At 52.6% G+C, this 12,490-nt stretch overlaps 7 protein-coding genes across 7 annotated transcripts; 4 read left to right on the plus strand and 3 right to left on the minus strand.

Moving 5' to 3' along the window:
- Positions 1–19: 19 nt before the first annotated feature.
- On the minus strand, positions 20–1,600 carry PG998_012520 (arb2 domain-containing protein; the record flags this gene model as incomplete). Its single annotated transcript, XM_066879336.1, has 4 exons — positions 20–454; positions 524–1,203; positions 1,355–1,470; positions 1,533–1,600. 4 exons carry the CDS (start codon positions 1,598–1,600, stop codon positions 20–22), a joined length of 1,299 nt encoding a protein of 432 aa, XP_066725720.1.
- A 527-nt stretch (positions 1,601–2,127) lies between these two features.
- PG998_012521 (mitochondrial 37S ribosomal uS14m domain-containing protein) lies at positions 2,128–2,711 on the minus strand (the record flags this gene model as incomplete). Its single annotated transcript, XM_066879337.1, has 3 exons — positions 2,128–2,206; positions 2,279–2,450; positions 2,563–2,711. Coding segments are annotated over 3 exons (384 nt in total), but the record flags the coding sequence as incomplete, so codon positions are not given.
- Positions 2,712–3,349: 638 nt separating this feature from the next.
- On the plus strand, positions 3,350–3,769 carry PG998_012522 (uncharacterized protein; the record flags this gene model as incomplete). The annotated part of the gene is made up of 3 exons (XM_066879338.1): positions 3,350–3,419; positions 3,490–3,593; positions 3,650–3,769. 3 exons carry the CDS (start codon positions 3,350–3,352, stop codon positions 3,767–3,769), a joined length of 294 nt encoding a protein of 97 aa, XP_066725722.1.
- Positions 3,770–4,064: 295 nt separating this feature from the next.
- Positions 4,065–6,278, minus strand: PG998_012523 (Acyl-CoA ligase; the record flags this gene model as incomplete). The annotated part of the gene is made up of 6 exons (XM_066879339.1): positions 4,065–4,403; positions 4,472–4,993; positions 5,133–5,390; positions 5,499–5,897; positions 5,962–6,163; positions 6,238–6,278. The coding sequence occupies 6 exons, from the start codon at positions 6,276–6,278 to the stop codon at positions 4,065–4,067; spliced, it is 1,761 nt and encodes a 586-aa protein (XP_066725723.1).
- Positions 6,279–8,336: 2,058 nt separating this feature from the next.
- On the plus strand, positions 8,337–8,856 carry PG998_012524 (60S ribosomal protein eL14; the record flags this gene model as incomplete). Its single annotated transcript, XM_066879340.1, has 2 exons — positions 8,337–8,465; positions 8,566–8,856. 2 exons carry the CDS (start codon positions 8,337–8,339, stop codon positions 8,854–8,856), a joined length of 420 nt encoding a protein of 139 aa, XP_066725724.1.
- A 1,147-nt stretch (positions 8,857–10,003) lies between these two features.
- PG998_012525 (nascent polypeptide-associated complex subunit alpha) lies at positions 10,004–10,879 on the plus strand (the record flags this gene model as incomplete). Its single annotated transcript, XM_066879341.1, has 3 exons — positions 10,004–10,240; positions 10,443–10,501; positions 10,558–10,879. 3 exons carry the CDS (start codon positions 10,004–10,006, stop codon positions 10,877–10,879), a joined length of 618 nt encoding a protein of 205 aa, XP_066725725.1.
- Positions 10,880–11,496: 617 nt separating this feature from the next.
- PG998_012526 (ATP synthase subunit D) lies at positions 11,497–12,331 on the plus strand (the record flags this gene model as incomplete). Its single annotated transcript, XM_066879342.1, has 4 exons — positions 11,497–11,505; positions 11,656–12,051; positions 12,159–12,245; positions 12,302–12,331. The coding sequence occupies 4 exons, from the start codon at positions 11,497–11,499 to the stop codon at positions 12,329–12,331; spliced, it is 522 nt and encodes a 173-aa protein (XP_066725726.1).
- Positions 12,332–12,490: the final 159 nt, after the last annotated feature.

Below are 12,490 nucleotides of genomic sequence, written 5' to 3' on the forward strand. Positions count from 1 at the left end.
GCTCGTCTGGCTATCCCATCTACTCCTCCTCATCCTTCTCGCCATCGTCCACTTCCCGCTTTTGAAGGGCTTCCTCCTCCTCTTCATCACCGCTGACATTCGCCCGCGGATCTGCCTCGCCAAAGTCGATGGGCGGCTGCTGGTCGAGGGACGCGTCCTGCCACTGGCTCCAATCCGGGTCGAGTGATTTGGGCAACTTCTCGTCGGCGTAGGTGCACTCGAGACTTGGGTTCCGGTAATGCGCACTGTCGCCACTGGGCGTGAGGGCGACGGCCTGGAGCCAGTCGAGCACGGCGGTGTGGGCCTTGATCAGCAGACACTCGACGTAGCACGGCTCGCCGCTGCTGTAGACGGGGCAACCGTGCCGCGAGAACGTCGTCGTGTGCGGGTTGCCGTCCGGGCCCGAGATAAGCGTGCCCAAGGGGTCTGAGGCGGTGACCCAGGCGCAGGCTTTCTGTTTCGGTGTGATATGGTTGTTTAGTTATATATAATATGGTGACTATATATAGATGTACGAACTTACCTCGCGTAGGAATGCCTTGAATGATTCACATTGCAACTCGTCCACGGCCTTGAACCCGCCAAGAATAGCGAAGCAGCGGACACGCCCCTGCAGCCGGCTCCAGGTGACGCCCCAGTCCAGGTAGTCCTCGACGACATCGGCACCGTCTCCCAAGCCAATAATGTCCAGTGCGGCGTCAACGCGGGTGCAGGCCGGGACAACCTTCTCAAAGATGTAGCGGACGTGGTCCTTGGCAGTGCGGTTCTCGGCCACGCGGTTTTTGTCGTCCGTGATCAGCATGCCGCCGTGGACGGCGCTGGGCATGGGGGCGCCCTCGGCGGCGACCTGACACAGGGCGCGCTTGAGCTCGGCGGACCAGACTAGCTGGGACGTGTTGGCGAGGATAATGCCCGGGGCGGAGTCGTCCCCAGGTCCCGACTTCTGTGCTTGAAGAGCACGCACGATGGAAACAAGGGAACCCTTGTCGACGCCGCCGGGCCCGCCAATCACGCGGTGCGCCAACATGCCGAGATCCTGCATGGTCTCGCCGAAGACGACGACGACGCGCGACTTGGTCTTCAGGTCGGTGCTCATGAATATGGGCACGTGGGGCTCTGAGGAGGAAATACTGCCGAAAGGCAGGAGGACCTTCTCCAGGCTGAGGGCTTCAAGGCGGCTGTGGACTTCTTTCTCGAGGGCCTCTGGATAGGTTGCAAGTTGCAAGTCAGTCGTGTTACCCTTGGAACAGCTCTACTCCGGCCCTCTTTTCCTACTCTCACACACACATGTGCAACTAAAGGAGAAAGAAAGGGATCAAATATCAGATTCCAGAGGATTTGACCACGGACTCACCGTTGAATGCATATCGCTGGCGCTCATTGTGGCGCTCGTTCCTGGTTAAGAAGTACTTGTAATAGTTGTCTGGATTCTCAATGGATCGGACCTCATCTTCCTCGTTGATGAAGTACCTAGACACAAGTGAGTCCAAAGCCAGGCTGTTAACATTACGCCAATCAGATGGGAAACTTACCCGAGCCCCTTCAGGTCAGAAGGGAAGTCAGGGTCCTTGGGTAGGCCGGACCACAGTCGCCGAAACATGTTTCTTGCTGAAAAGTAGCTGTTGCCTGTAGAAACAAGGCGGCTGAGAGTGTAGGTGTGTGTATGAAAACGGAATATGTTTATGCAATGAAAAGGGCGGCCAAACTCAATGAACAACCAGTTTTGGCAACTACTTCCGTGGAAGGAACGTGCTGGGAACAAAAACAGGTCAGACAGCGAGAGAAAGAAGAACTTCTGAAGCAGCTGGGCTTCTTCACTTACACTTTCACGTTTGAGAGATGCAAACGAAGGCATCAGTAGCAGTTACTGCAGCTTGCCGTTTGCGTTTGGCCTGAACGTTTGTTTGTTGACCATGTCTCTTCGTCAAGGATTGAAACAACAGATGCTCTCTCTATCAAAATGGTCAGGGCTGGGTGAAAATGTGGTAAAAAGCAGCCTGTAGACCTGTTTGAAGCATACCAGCATTCCAACCGCTGACAATATCATACACACACATGTTATCACACCTTTGCGCAAAAGTTTGAGGGACGAGTTACTGAATACATGTTTTCTAATATTGTACAGCGACGTCGTAATTATCTTTTACCAACTTGCCTTCCTCACACCAGGAAGGTTGCCTTCCAATGCCTGCATCCTGAAGTTATACTGCGCATATTGTGTTAGTGCCCTTCCATTTCGATGAAGTAGTTTGCTCGTTTGTATCTAAGGAAGACGTACTCTGGACAGCTTGAAGTCTCTGAAGATACCACGCCCCTTTCCGCCCATCAAACAGCGGCCGCGGATCTGTGTAGGTCGGGTGTAGCAGTGCATCTGGGTGAGCTGGAGCTGGGCTTCTGCCCGCGTTCTCGGAGGGAGAGTGGTGTTTCGGATGATGTGGCGGAGCGCTTGTCTGTTGTGCAGTGTCAATTCACTGTCGTCAGTCTGCGATTCTGGTTTGATTACGAATCGTAGGCAAAGGAGAAGATGCTTCAAAGGAGCAGAGGCGCGGCGGCGCGACGTACCTTTCGGGCTCAAATAGTGCGTAGGTCTTTCGCTTGGTGTGGTCGCGAATGACATGGGTATTGACGAAGGACCCAATGTCCAGCTTCTTGGCCTTGAACATGGACATGATGGCGGTGGTGGCTGTCGTCCCCCGAATAAGAAGCTCTGGCTGGCGATTTCAATATGAAGCTCTCTCTCTCCCGCCGTCCCGAAATTTTGGGTATGTCGTCTGTAGCGAAGTGAGAGCCTACCTAGTTCAAGATAATGGCTGGCAGCTTGTGACGGGCCGTCGGGAATCTTCCAGCTGGCGAGCCGATAAGCTGATAGTGGACCTGACTAACGCAACCTTAAAAGCTTCGGAGGCGGCTCCCAGTCAAGCGCCAAGAGCACAAGAAGTCCCACAGTAACGGGCAGCCTCTGGACTTTTAGAACGGGCAATTGACGGCCGAGTGTCATCTATGACGTTTTGTTCTCTAAGCACACTTCAATCGCCAGATCGGCCAAAGACTTTGCAGATTTGATGTCATATCAGGCACCATTGTGGGTTTACCGAAGACCTTGGGGTCTTGACGAAAGTTTCGTTTCTCAATAACGGCACGAATGACGTAGTTGTTTGTCTTTGGCAAACCTGCCCCTCCATGGCCTTCATCTACCATAAAACCCAGTAGCACGTCCGCAGACAGAATACAAGCACACGACCTCTCCATCTTCATCTACACAATCTCGCAAGTGACTACTACTCTCCTCTTCCATACCAAACCATACCAACCACACATATCTTCAACGAGATACCAACCAACCATCACAATGCCTGGCAACACTGAGCACGAGCGCTTCGAGGAGGGCAAAGAGAACTCCCACTTGGCCACTGACTCCAGTAAGCATAATTCATCCCACACCTTGGAAAGCCCCACGTGTTTTTGAGTATACTAATCCCATGTCTGCAGAGGATGAGCGCTCTATCGCAAACCGTCTCGCCGCTGAGGAGCGCAAGGACGAAGAGCAGGACAGCCTCCAGACCCGCCAAATCAAGGAGGACCCCACACTCCCTGTATGTCAATCATCAAGTCAGCATTATTCAAATCTACGAACTAACACAATCAACAGGCCCGAGCCCACGGCAACAAGCCCTCAAGGGGCGCCGAGATCGACGCTGAGATCCAGGCTGAGGAGGAAGAGATGCTCGCCAAGAAGAAGGGCAACAACATGCCTGGAAAGAAGAACTAAGGGATGTTTTAATAAGCAATAGCGTATTATGGGCTTGATTTTCTTTGGCGATGAGGGTACGGATTCACATGGCATATGACGGCGTAAAGGCTATTCTACCATCAGGCCTAGGCTTCAGAGATGGAGTTCTGCGACATTACGCGCATGACGATAATGAACGATACCATCCAAAACAATTTCATTTCCATTCTGAGTGAACATTCAAGTGACGAATTACAACTGTATGCAGTACATAGAAGCCTCTTCATCACCGCCGGGCCAGTTTAACTTCCTATCGATCTATCAGCCGCTATCTTTACAACTTTGGCCCATTGGTTCTCCTCTCTTCCCGTTCCTTATCCCGCAGCACCCGGCGCAAGATCTTCCCGCTAGGGCTCTTCGGTACGACATCGAGAAATGCGACACCGCCCTTGAGCCACTTGTAATGCGCCTTGTGGTCTTCGACGTGTTTACAGATCGCCTGCATGATCTCCTCGTCCGATCGGCCCTCGGCCACCGCGACCGGTGACTTGACCACGAACGCCTTCGGGACCTCGCCGGCGCGCTCGTCGGGTACAGGGATCACGGTGCAATCATCCACGAACGGATGTGCAAGTAGATGAGCTTCTAGCTCGGCAGGGGCGACTTGGTGACCCTGTTTTTTTTCGTTTGTCAGCCAGCTTATCCTTGCTTTTTTCCCGGTATGAGTCGGTTCTTTCTTACCTTGACCTTGATCAGCTCTTTTATCCGGTCCACGATAGCGAAATGCTGGTGACCGGCCTTGCTGCGTCGCACCACGGCGACATCTCCAGTACGGATCCAGCGCCCGTCTTCGTCCCATACGAAGGCTTCTGCGGTGGCGCGCTCATTGTTGAGGTAGCCCAAAGATATACTGGGGCTCTGGAGTAGGAGCTCTCCGCGCTTCTCTTCGCCCCCATTCTCATGGTCTGCCACGGCGATCGGGCGTCCCGTATCCGTGTCTATGATCTTGGCTACGCAGCTAGGGACCAGGGAGCCGGCTGCCCCAACTAGGATGTCGTTCTCGCCCGTGCTGAGCACGACGGTCGCCGTCTCGGTCATGCCATAGCCCTGCCCAATCTGCCACCCGGGGAACGCCTGGAGCACTTCCTCGTGCGTCTCGGTACCAAGCGGTGCCGCACCCGTATAAACGTAGCGCACCGAGCCCAGGTCGTATTTGCGGCAGAGGGCCTGGTTGCGTAAAAGCTGAATGATGATTGGTGGAACCTGTAGATGTATTGATCAATTAGGGTAAGTTCCGTCACCCGGTTCGTACGCTTATTTCAACCTTATGTTTGGAATAACAAGCAGAAGAGCATCATACAGAAACTATAACAACTGGAAATGAGAGAGAAATTATACTTACTAAATTTAGTTGATTGACTTTGAATCGCTGTATACAATCCAATAATCCCTTGAGCTCGAACTTGGGCAAGACAACGACCTCATCACCCCTGTAGATGCTCGACAGCGCCACGACGATCAGGCCATAGATGTGACTAAAAGGCAAGACCCCTAAGGCGGCCTGAGTCTCGACTCCCTTCTGACGCCGCCCGACGGACTCGAACCAACGGAGCTGCATCATGTTCGCTATCACATTGCGATGGGAAATCATAACGCCTTTCTGTGAAGGAGTTTTGAGAGTCAGTCATCTACGGCATACCTATCTGGCTCTGCATGGAGCTATGATATGGGGGGCATGCTCGAAAGCCAAGGAAAGAGAACGACGAACCGGCAAACCTGATGTCCCGCTCGAAAAGCTAATGAAGGCCACTTGCCGCTCGCCCTGGCCCTTGGTCCACGCCGGCGCCTCGAGCGGGGACAAGGAACTCCCTTCCTCGATGAGTTCGTCGAGCGTCTTGTACGACAGCTTCTCGGGGCTGGAGCCGGCGGTCTGTATGATGAAGATGCGGTCCGCGGCGATGCCCACCGCCTTGGCCGCCTTGAGCGCCGTGTCCAGCAGCGGCACGCACGTGATGAGCGCCTTGGCCCCCGACGACCGGAGCTGAAACTCGAGCTCAGACGAGGAGTAAGCCGCGTTGGCGGGCGTGGCGATGCCGTTCAGGCGGTGGATGGCAAAGGTGGACATGATGTAATCGATCTGTTGGTTGACAATGTCGGTAAGCAAGCGCTCTTTTTCTCACGTCAGCAAGTTCGAAGCAGGGTCTCACCGAGTTGGAAGAGAAAACGCAAACCACCTTATCCCAAGGTGTGTCTTCGTTCACGCGCCAGCCCATGCACTTGCCGAGAGACCGGGCCAGCAGCTCGTACCGCTCCCGCATCTCGCTTGTCGCGTACGTCTTCCCCGTGACGCCACATACGAAGGGGTTCCGCGAGTTGGCAACGGGTTGGCGGCCATATTGCTCTTCGCTCCAGAACTCGCCTATCGACGTGGTGCTGGGGGATCTAGTATATTTCATTAGTCTGTCTTTCTCTCCCTGTCTTGGGGTATCGTTGATTGGTATACTTACCAAATGGCAATTTGGGCACCCACGAGGGGGTGGAATATCATATTGAAGGGCTGATGGATGACCCGATTAAGCACTTTATCTGCTGATCTCTCTATGTCGTGTAACAACTGATGCTTGAGTATACGATACTGGGCATGAGATTGGACGGGAACCACTACTAAGTCGAGTATAAGTACTTCGATAAAGAATCTAATGGTGGAGGTGTAGTTACCGGCCTCTCTGAAGGAAACCCGAGGTGAGATTCGGAGAGTCGGTCGAAACGCGTTGCTTTTGAATCCTACGAAGAGCACGTCCTGCCGATAAAGGGATGGCGGCGGCCATTGCTTACATATTCCTCGCCTTGCCTGGCTAGTACCGACTCGGCTTCGGTTGTTGCTCAAGCATACGGTAATTATTACCTAGGTAGTTGGGCGGGTTGCTGTCCTCTCACCCCACACCCCCTGGAATAGCCGGCGGGCGGTTTGCCATCGTCCCGGTGTTTTAGCGACGCAGACTCTCTCCACTACGTCCGCATCAGAATGGGTGACTACCCCTGCCTAGTTTACAGCTGACGCGGTTGGCCAACACAGCACACAGGCAACAGGGGCATCGACCAAGCGCTATTAGACCGATAGACCGTAGCAGATATGCGATGCTTGCTTGCATGTAGGCAACTGATGGACACAAAGGTTCCTGGAGCGATATCGAACAGTAGAAACCGAGTGACGTTTTCTAACCAGGCTATTTCATATAGACAATGCAAGGGTAGCCTTGCAATTTCCATGAAACGCTAGAATTCAATCCTCGCTTTCAACCATTAAGGGGCCGTGGGCACCTAACAGCCGGCTACAACAACCAATGGCTGGTATCTTTCACAATGGCACGCCGTGTTCTATAGTGGTACCTTAGCTCATCCGTGCGTGGCTGTCTACGGAGGACGCTGGCAGGCTGGATCGCGCAGTTCCGTATACCACATGTAGACTCAACTATACAGAAGTTCAATGTGTCGAACGAATATCAAGATGGGGTTTGTTAGGGTACACTCAAGAATCAAGACAATCTGGTTCATTATATTGGCTTTGCATTTGACTATGGGAATATATCTTAGGTTGGCCACACGAGATCTTGCGACAGTCACCACGGGGCTTGACATGTAACACCAACTTGACATCACTCGGTGCCATTTATGCTTCATGGGCGACAGTTTTAAAGCCATCGCATGAGACTCCACATTGACATGCTGGATAGGCTGCCGTGGTAACAGGACACAACTCAAGTTACATCGCATAGCACCAGTACGAAGCCAGAGTACCAAAGAACTACCAAAGCCTGGACTTTTGCTGCACCTGTTCTGAATTATGTTAGCTTCAGTGCCAAAGAAGCAGTGGAAACATAGAAGTGATATGGTGCAAGTGTTGTCAGAATATGTAAGAATTGAATATCACATAACCAGCCGATATAGCTAACCCCGGCGAGGGCGCCATCGGTCGGAATCAATCGCAAATTACCTCATCATTCGAGCGGGAGTAGAAAGAGCAATGCATCAAGCAAGTGAAATAGCTTACCTTGGTCAGTTTGAGGGCTTTGTCGAGAACCTTGCGCCCTCTTGCAAGATGTTATTGCAGTTGAGATGATGAAAAGAAGGGAAGGCTTCCTGCCAAAAAGTCCTGCAGCAAAAGGTTTTGTAGGAGACTGTCCAATCAGATAAGCTTCGACTCTTTTGACGTGCAAGTGAGAAAAAAAAGAAGAGTGAAAAGTGGAGTGTTTGTCAATTCAATCTCTGCGGACCGGCAATTCAAAAATCCGACCGACTTTAACGCGACCCGCACTGCCAGCCATTTTCCAGTGTGGTTAGCTAGGGTTACGAATTTCTATTCCCACACTAGAAGATCTCCAGGTTGAAGATTGAGAGCCAGACAACATCTGACTTTGGAGGAAAGCCAACAACATCACGAATCGACACTTCACCCCGGTACCATAATCAGTACGTTTATAATTCCCCAATCATCATCCGCGACTGCACGTTTTCACAATTTCACCCATTCAGCCCGCGCCAATTTTCCTGCTGCTTCGCCAACTCCCAGAACTGACTCTCGATCTCCATTTAGAACACCGTAAAAATGGGTGACGCTACCATTGTCGCATCGAACTGGCGCCTCGTTGAGGTTGGCCGTGTCATCCTCCTGCAGGGTAACGGCCCTTACGCCGGTCGTCTGGCCACTATCGTCGAGATCATCGACCACAAGCGAGTATGTTGAACCGGAATTCGCGAATGGAGAAGACGAGAAAAATGGAACCAGGGAATTGACATAGGTTTACTCTAGGTCCTGATCGACGGTCCCTCCTCAGACGAAAAGCTCGCCGTTCCCAGACAAGCTATCCCCCCTGGCCGACGCTCTGCTGGCTCCTTTCGTCATCGAGAAGCTGCCCCGTGCTGCCCGTACCGGTACCGTGAAGAAGTTCTGGGAGGAGGCCCAGATCGACGCAAAGTGGAAGGAGAGCAGCTGGGCCAAGCGCAAGGAGCAGAACGAGCGCCGCCGGGCTCTCACCGACTTCGACCGCTTCAAGGTCATGCGCCTCAAGAAGCAGCGACGATTTGAGCAGCGCAAGGCCCTGGTCAAGGTCAAGGCCTCGGCTTAAAGGTGCACGAATGACGGGGAACGAGGTATAGATGGACAGTCATGACGACAGGCGAAATTCAAGCCCGTCGACTACTTGACACTACGGAAACTGGTCTCTGCACGAATCTCATAGCATGGGGGGTTGCTGGGTTCCTTTGCTTCGTTTGGGAAAGACCTGTACGTCACAGCATCTCATAAGGTGACCGGCGTCAAATGATAGGGAAATTCACACAACCAAAAAGAACACTGCAATGCATTTTTTGGTCTTAAGGGATATGAGCGGACTGGGTTTTAATGTCCGATAGAGAATTATCTTACGAGATAATCAAGCACTTTGATGCTTTCTTCGATGCAAATATTGATGCTTCTACGGTCCTTCTTTCTCATGTCGCCACTCCTATTCCCCTGAAGATGACCGCATCCAGTAAACCAATATTTGGCACGCGATGGATTCCGTAAGTAAGTACGCGTAGCCAGCTCTCTATGGTTCAGTGAAGGAGACACTGATATAGCCGGCAATCGATTAGTAGGCCGTAATTGCAGCTACCTCCGTATCGTGTACGTAGGCCCAGTCTTACCCCGGAGAGAGAGAGCATCTGTATCAGTACATGGAGATTTGGTAGGCTTGTACTACATACTCAGGTACGAGCAGAAGCCAGATGATTCAAACAGGCTATGAATGGATGGATGCTGAGAAATTGCTCAAAAGTTATGCGCGTAGTCATTTGCATAAATGACGATGAAGAAATGATTATGCAATTTGGGGGGAGGGGGTGCACAGGCCATTCTGTGCCAAATTGAACCCTACTCACAACTTTTCTCTTGAGGAATTCGAAGCAGCCAATCCCCGACCCGTCGAACGAATCAACCCCGCTAAGTCACTTGCAAGATATCTTCAGTTCGAAGTAGGTACGTTATAGCATTTTTTGGTCGACAGTCCCCAGGAACATTTAAATTGTAAGGCAACGGCGTGTTTGTGTGTTGTTTCTGCGTGTTTGCGACTTGAGGGGGTAGCTCTGGTTTTTGGCCTAGCTATAAGCCTTTTTTGCCCTGCGCAATCGCCAAGTCTGTGTGTCCGGCAATTTCCAGCTCGAAATTCAGTTGAGCAAAACCCCCAAAACGAGACACTAAAAAGCTGATCATCACTCCCTACCACAGCAGCAAATATGGCCAACCCCCGTGTCGAAGAACTCCCCGACGAGGAGCCCCAGAACCGTCCTCAGGTCGACGAGGAGGATGACAGCTCCGACTCTGAGATCGAGGCCGGTGACGAGAGCGGCCCCCAGGGCTCGACCCAGGTCATCCACTCCCGCAACGAGAAGAAGGCTCGCAAGGCCATCGAGAAGCTTCAGCTCAAGCGTATCGGCGGCATCACCCGTGTGACCCTCCGTCGCCCCAAGAACGTGAGTGCTACTACGCTCAAAGCGCTCGTGCAAAAAAAGCCACCTATTTCATGGCGGCCGCTGGTCTCTGAGAGCTCGAATTGGCAAGAGTTGGCCTTGACCTGAAAAATGGTTGATTTTACCAATCGTTCCTCAGTGTTGTGCGGCGACTGGAAAACGTCCATGCTCTAGTGGATCATTGCTGACGAAGTGCTCGCTTTAGATCCTCTTCGTCATCAACAGCCCCGAGGTCTACAAGTCCCCTAACAGCAACACCTACATGTGAGTACTTCAATTATCTGGCCATTTATGGGTGCTTAGGCTAATTATCTGTCCAGCGTCTTCGGTGAGGCCAAGATTGAGGACCTGAACTCCGCCGCCCAGCAGGCTGCTGCTCAGCAGCTCGCCCAGGCCGGTGGTGAGCACGACCACGCCGGTCACGACCACGCCGGCCACGACCACGGCAAGGCTGTGGAGGGCGAGGAGAAGAAGGAGGAAGAGGAGGAGGATGACGACGAGGAGGTCGATGCCGAAGGCCTTGAGGATAAGGACATTGAGCTGGTGATGACCCAGGCCAACGTCTCCCGCAAGAAGGCTATCAACGCCCTCAAGGAGAACGACAACGATATTGTCAATTCTATCATGGCTCTCAGCGTTTAAGGGCGTTCCGGAATGGGTAAAGACTTGGGAGACAAGGCTAGGGCCTCGATTGTTGAGTCTTTAGATGCAGACGACCAGGAAAATTCTCGCTTGGGAAATAAAACAACGGGAGGACTGCTCCATGTATTCTATACTTCAATACCTTGAGTGCCATGAGAAATATGAACCAACAATAAATCATGTTCTACAGCGAAGCTTCTTTGCCTTCTTTCCACTATGGGGGACTCCATTCCAAGTCGTTGACATTGTAAGTACATGGAGCTGCAGTCCAATGCGGAAACGTTTGTCTATTTGACGTGTATCGAGCCTCTGTTCTGCGTAGCTGGGAATCAGCTGCATCTCTTGAATTGCTGCTGTGGTATTGTGAGTTGCATGTCCACCTGCTGCTCGATCCAGATCTGCTTACCTAATCTTGGCCCTTGGGTGAGGTCCGGGCCGGGGTCGGCTATTCTAGGAAGGAGAGAGTGTGGCTGCTGTTGAATGCCTGAGGCACCCACAATCTGCGAAAGCAGGTGGAGCTCCTCGCAAACCTTCGACTCTTCGGCAAAGCCAGCAAGCAACGACGAATGTGAATCGCTTCAATCTCTCCACTCCAAACCTCACATACCATCACCAAAATGGCAGCAGTAAGTCCCCCTGGCCAATTGAAGGGCGTATTTGCTCTACGCGGCAGTCCGACCTCCTATCACCTCTCAATTGAATCGCCGGCACCTCTCAACAAATTCGTGTCCGGCATGGCAGTCATGAGCTAATTTTCCCTCTTCCCTTCCGAACAGCGAAGCGCCGCCCTCAAGCTCGACTGGGCTAAAGTGACCTCTTCCCTCGGCCTGCGTGGCCAGACGGTCGCCTCCCTCCAGGCTTTCAAGCAACGCAACGAGAACGCCCGCCGCAAGGTCCAGGTCCTTGGCGAGCAGGCCACCACCGTCGACTTCGCCCACTACCGCGGCGTCCTGAAGAACCAGGCCGTCATCGACGAGATTGAGAAGCGCTTCAAGGAGTTCAAGCCCGCGAGCTACGACTTGTCGCGCCAGCTCAAGGCCATCGAGACCTTCGAGGTTGAGGCCGTCAAGAATGCCGAGGCTACCAAGGAGAAGGTCGACCTCGAGCTGAAGGACCTCGAGAAGACGCTGCAGAACATCGAGCAGGCCCGACCTTTCGACGAGCTCACTGTGGTACGTGCTGTCGTTGCCCCTGCCGTCCCACCTCCCGCTTGTGCTGTGAGGGGCCGGATAAACAGGGATAAGAGCTATTCAACTGATCAATTTGTGAAACACTACAGGACGAGGTCGCTGCTGCCGAGCCCTCGATCGACGAGAAGACCTCCAAGCTGGTTTCCAAGGGTCGCTGGAACGTTCCTGGCTACAAGGTATGTTTTATTTCACCGCTTCCAACCCTGTCATTTGGTGCTAAATTGCAATTCAGGAAAAATTCGGCGATCTCTCCGTACTATAGACGTCCCGCTGCGACAATTCATTCTTCCATTTCATACGTGTACTCTAGCATTGTAGATAGCAGGTCAGGAAGAAGTGCCGGCAGAGCAGAGCCGATTGGTCAATCGAGAAATATTCCTAATTTTTCCAAACGAATCCCGACTTTGGGTAGTCTCTTCAC

This window comes from Apiospora kogelbergensis (genome assembly GCF_038363985.1).
Source record: "Apiospora kogelbergensis strain CBS 113332 chromosome Unknown utg000008l_segment0_segment0, whole genome shotgun sequence".
Classification (NCBI taxonomy): Eukaryota; Fungi; Ascomycota; class Sordariomycetes; order Amphisphaeriales; family Apiosporaceae; genus Apiospora; species Apiospora kogelbergensis.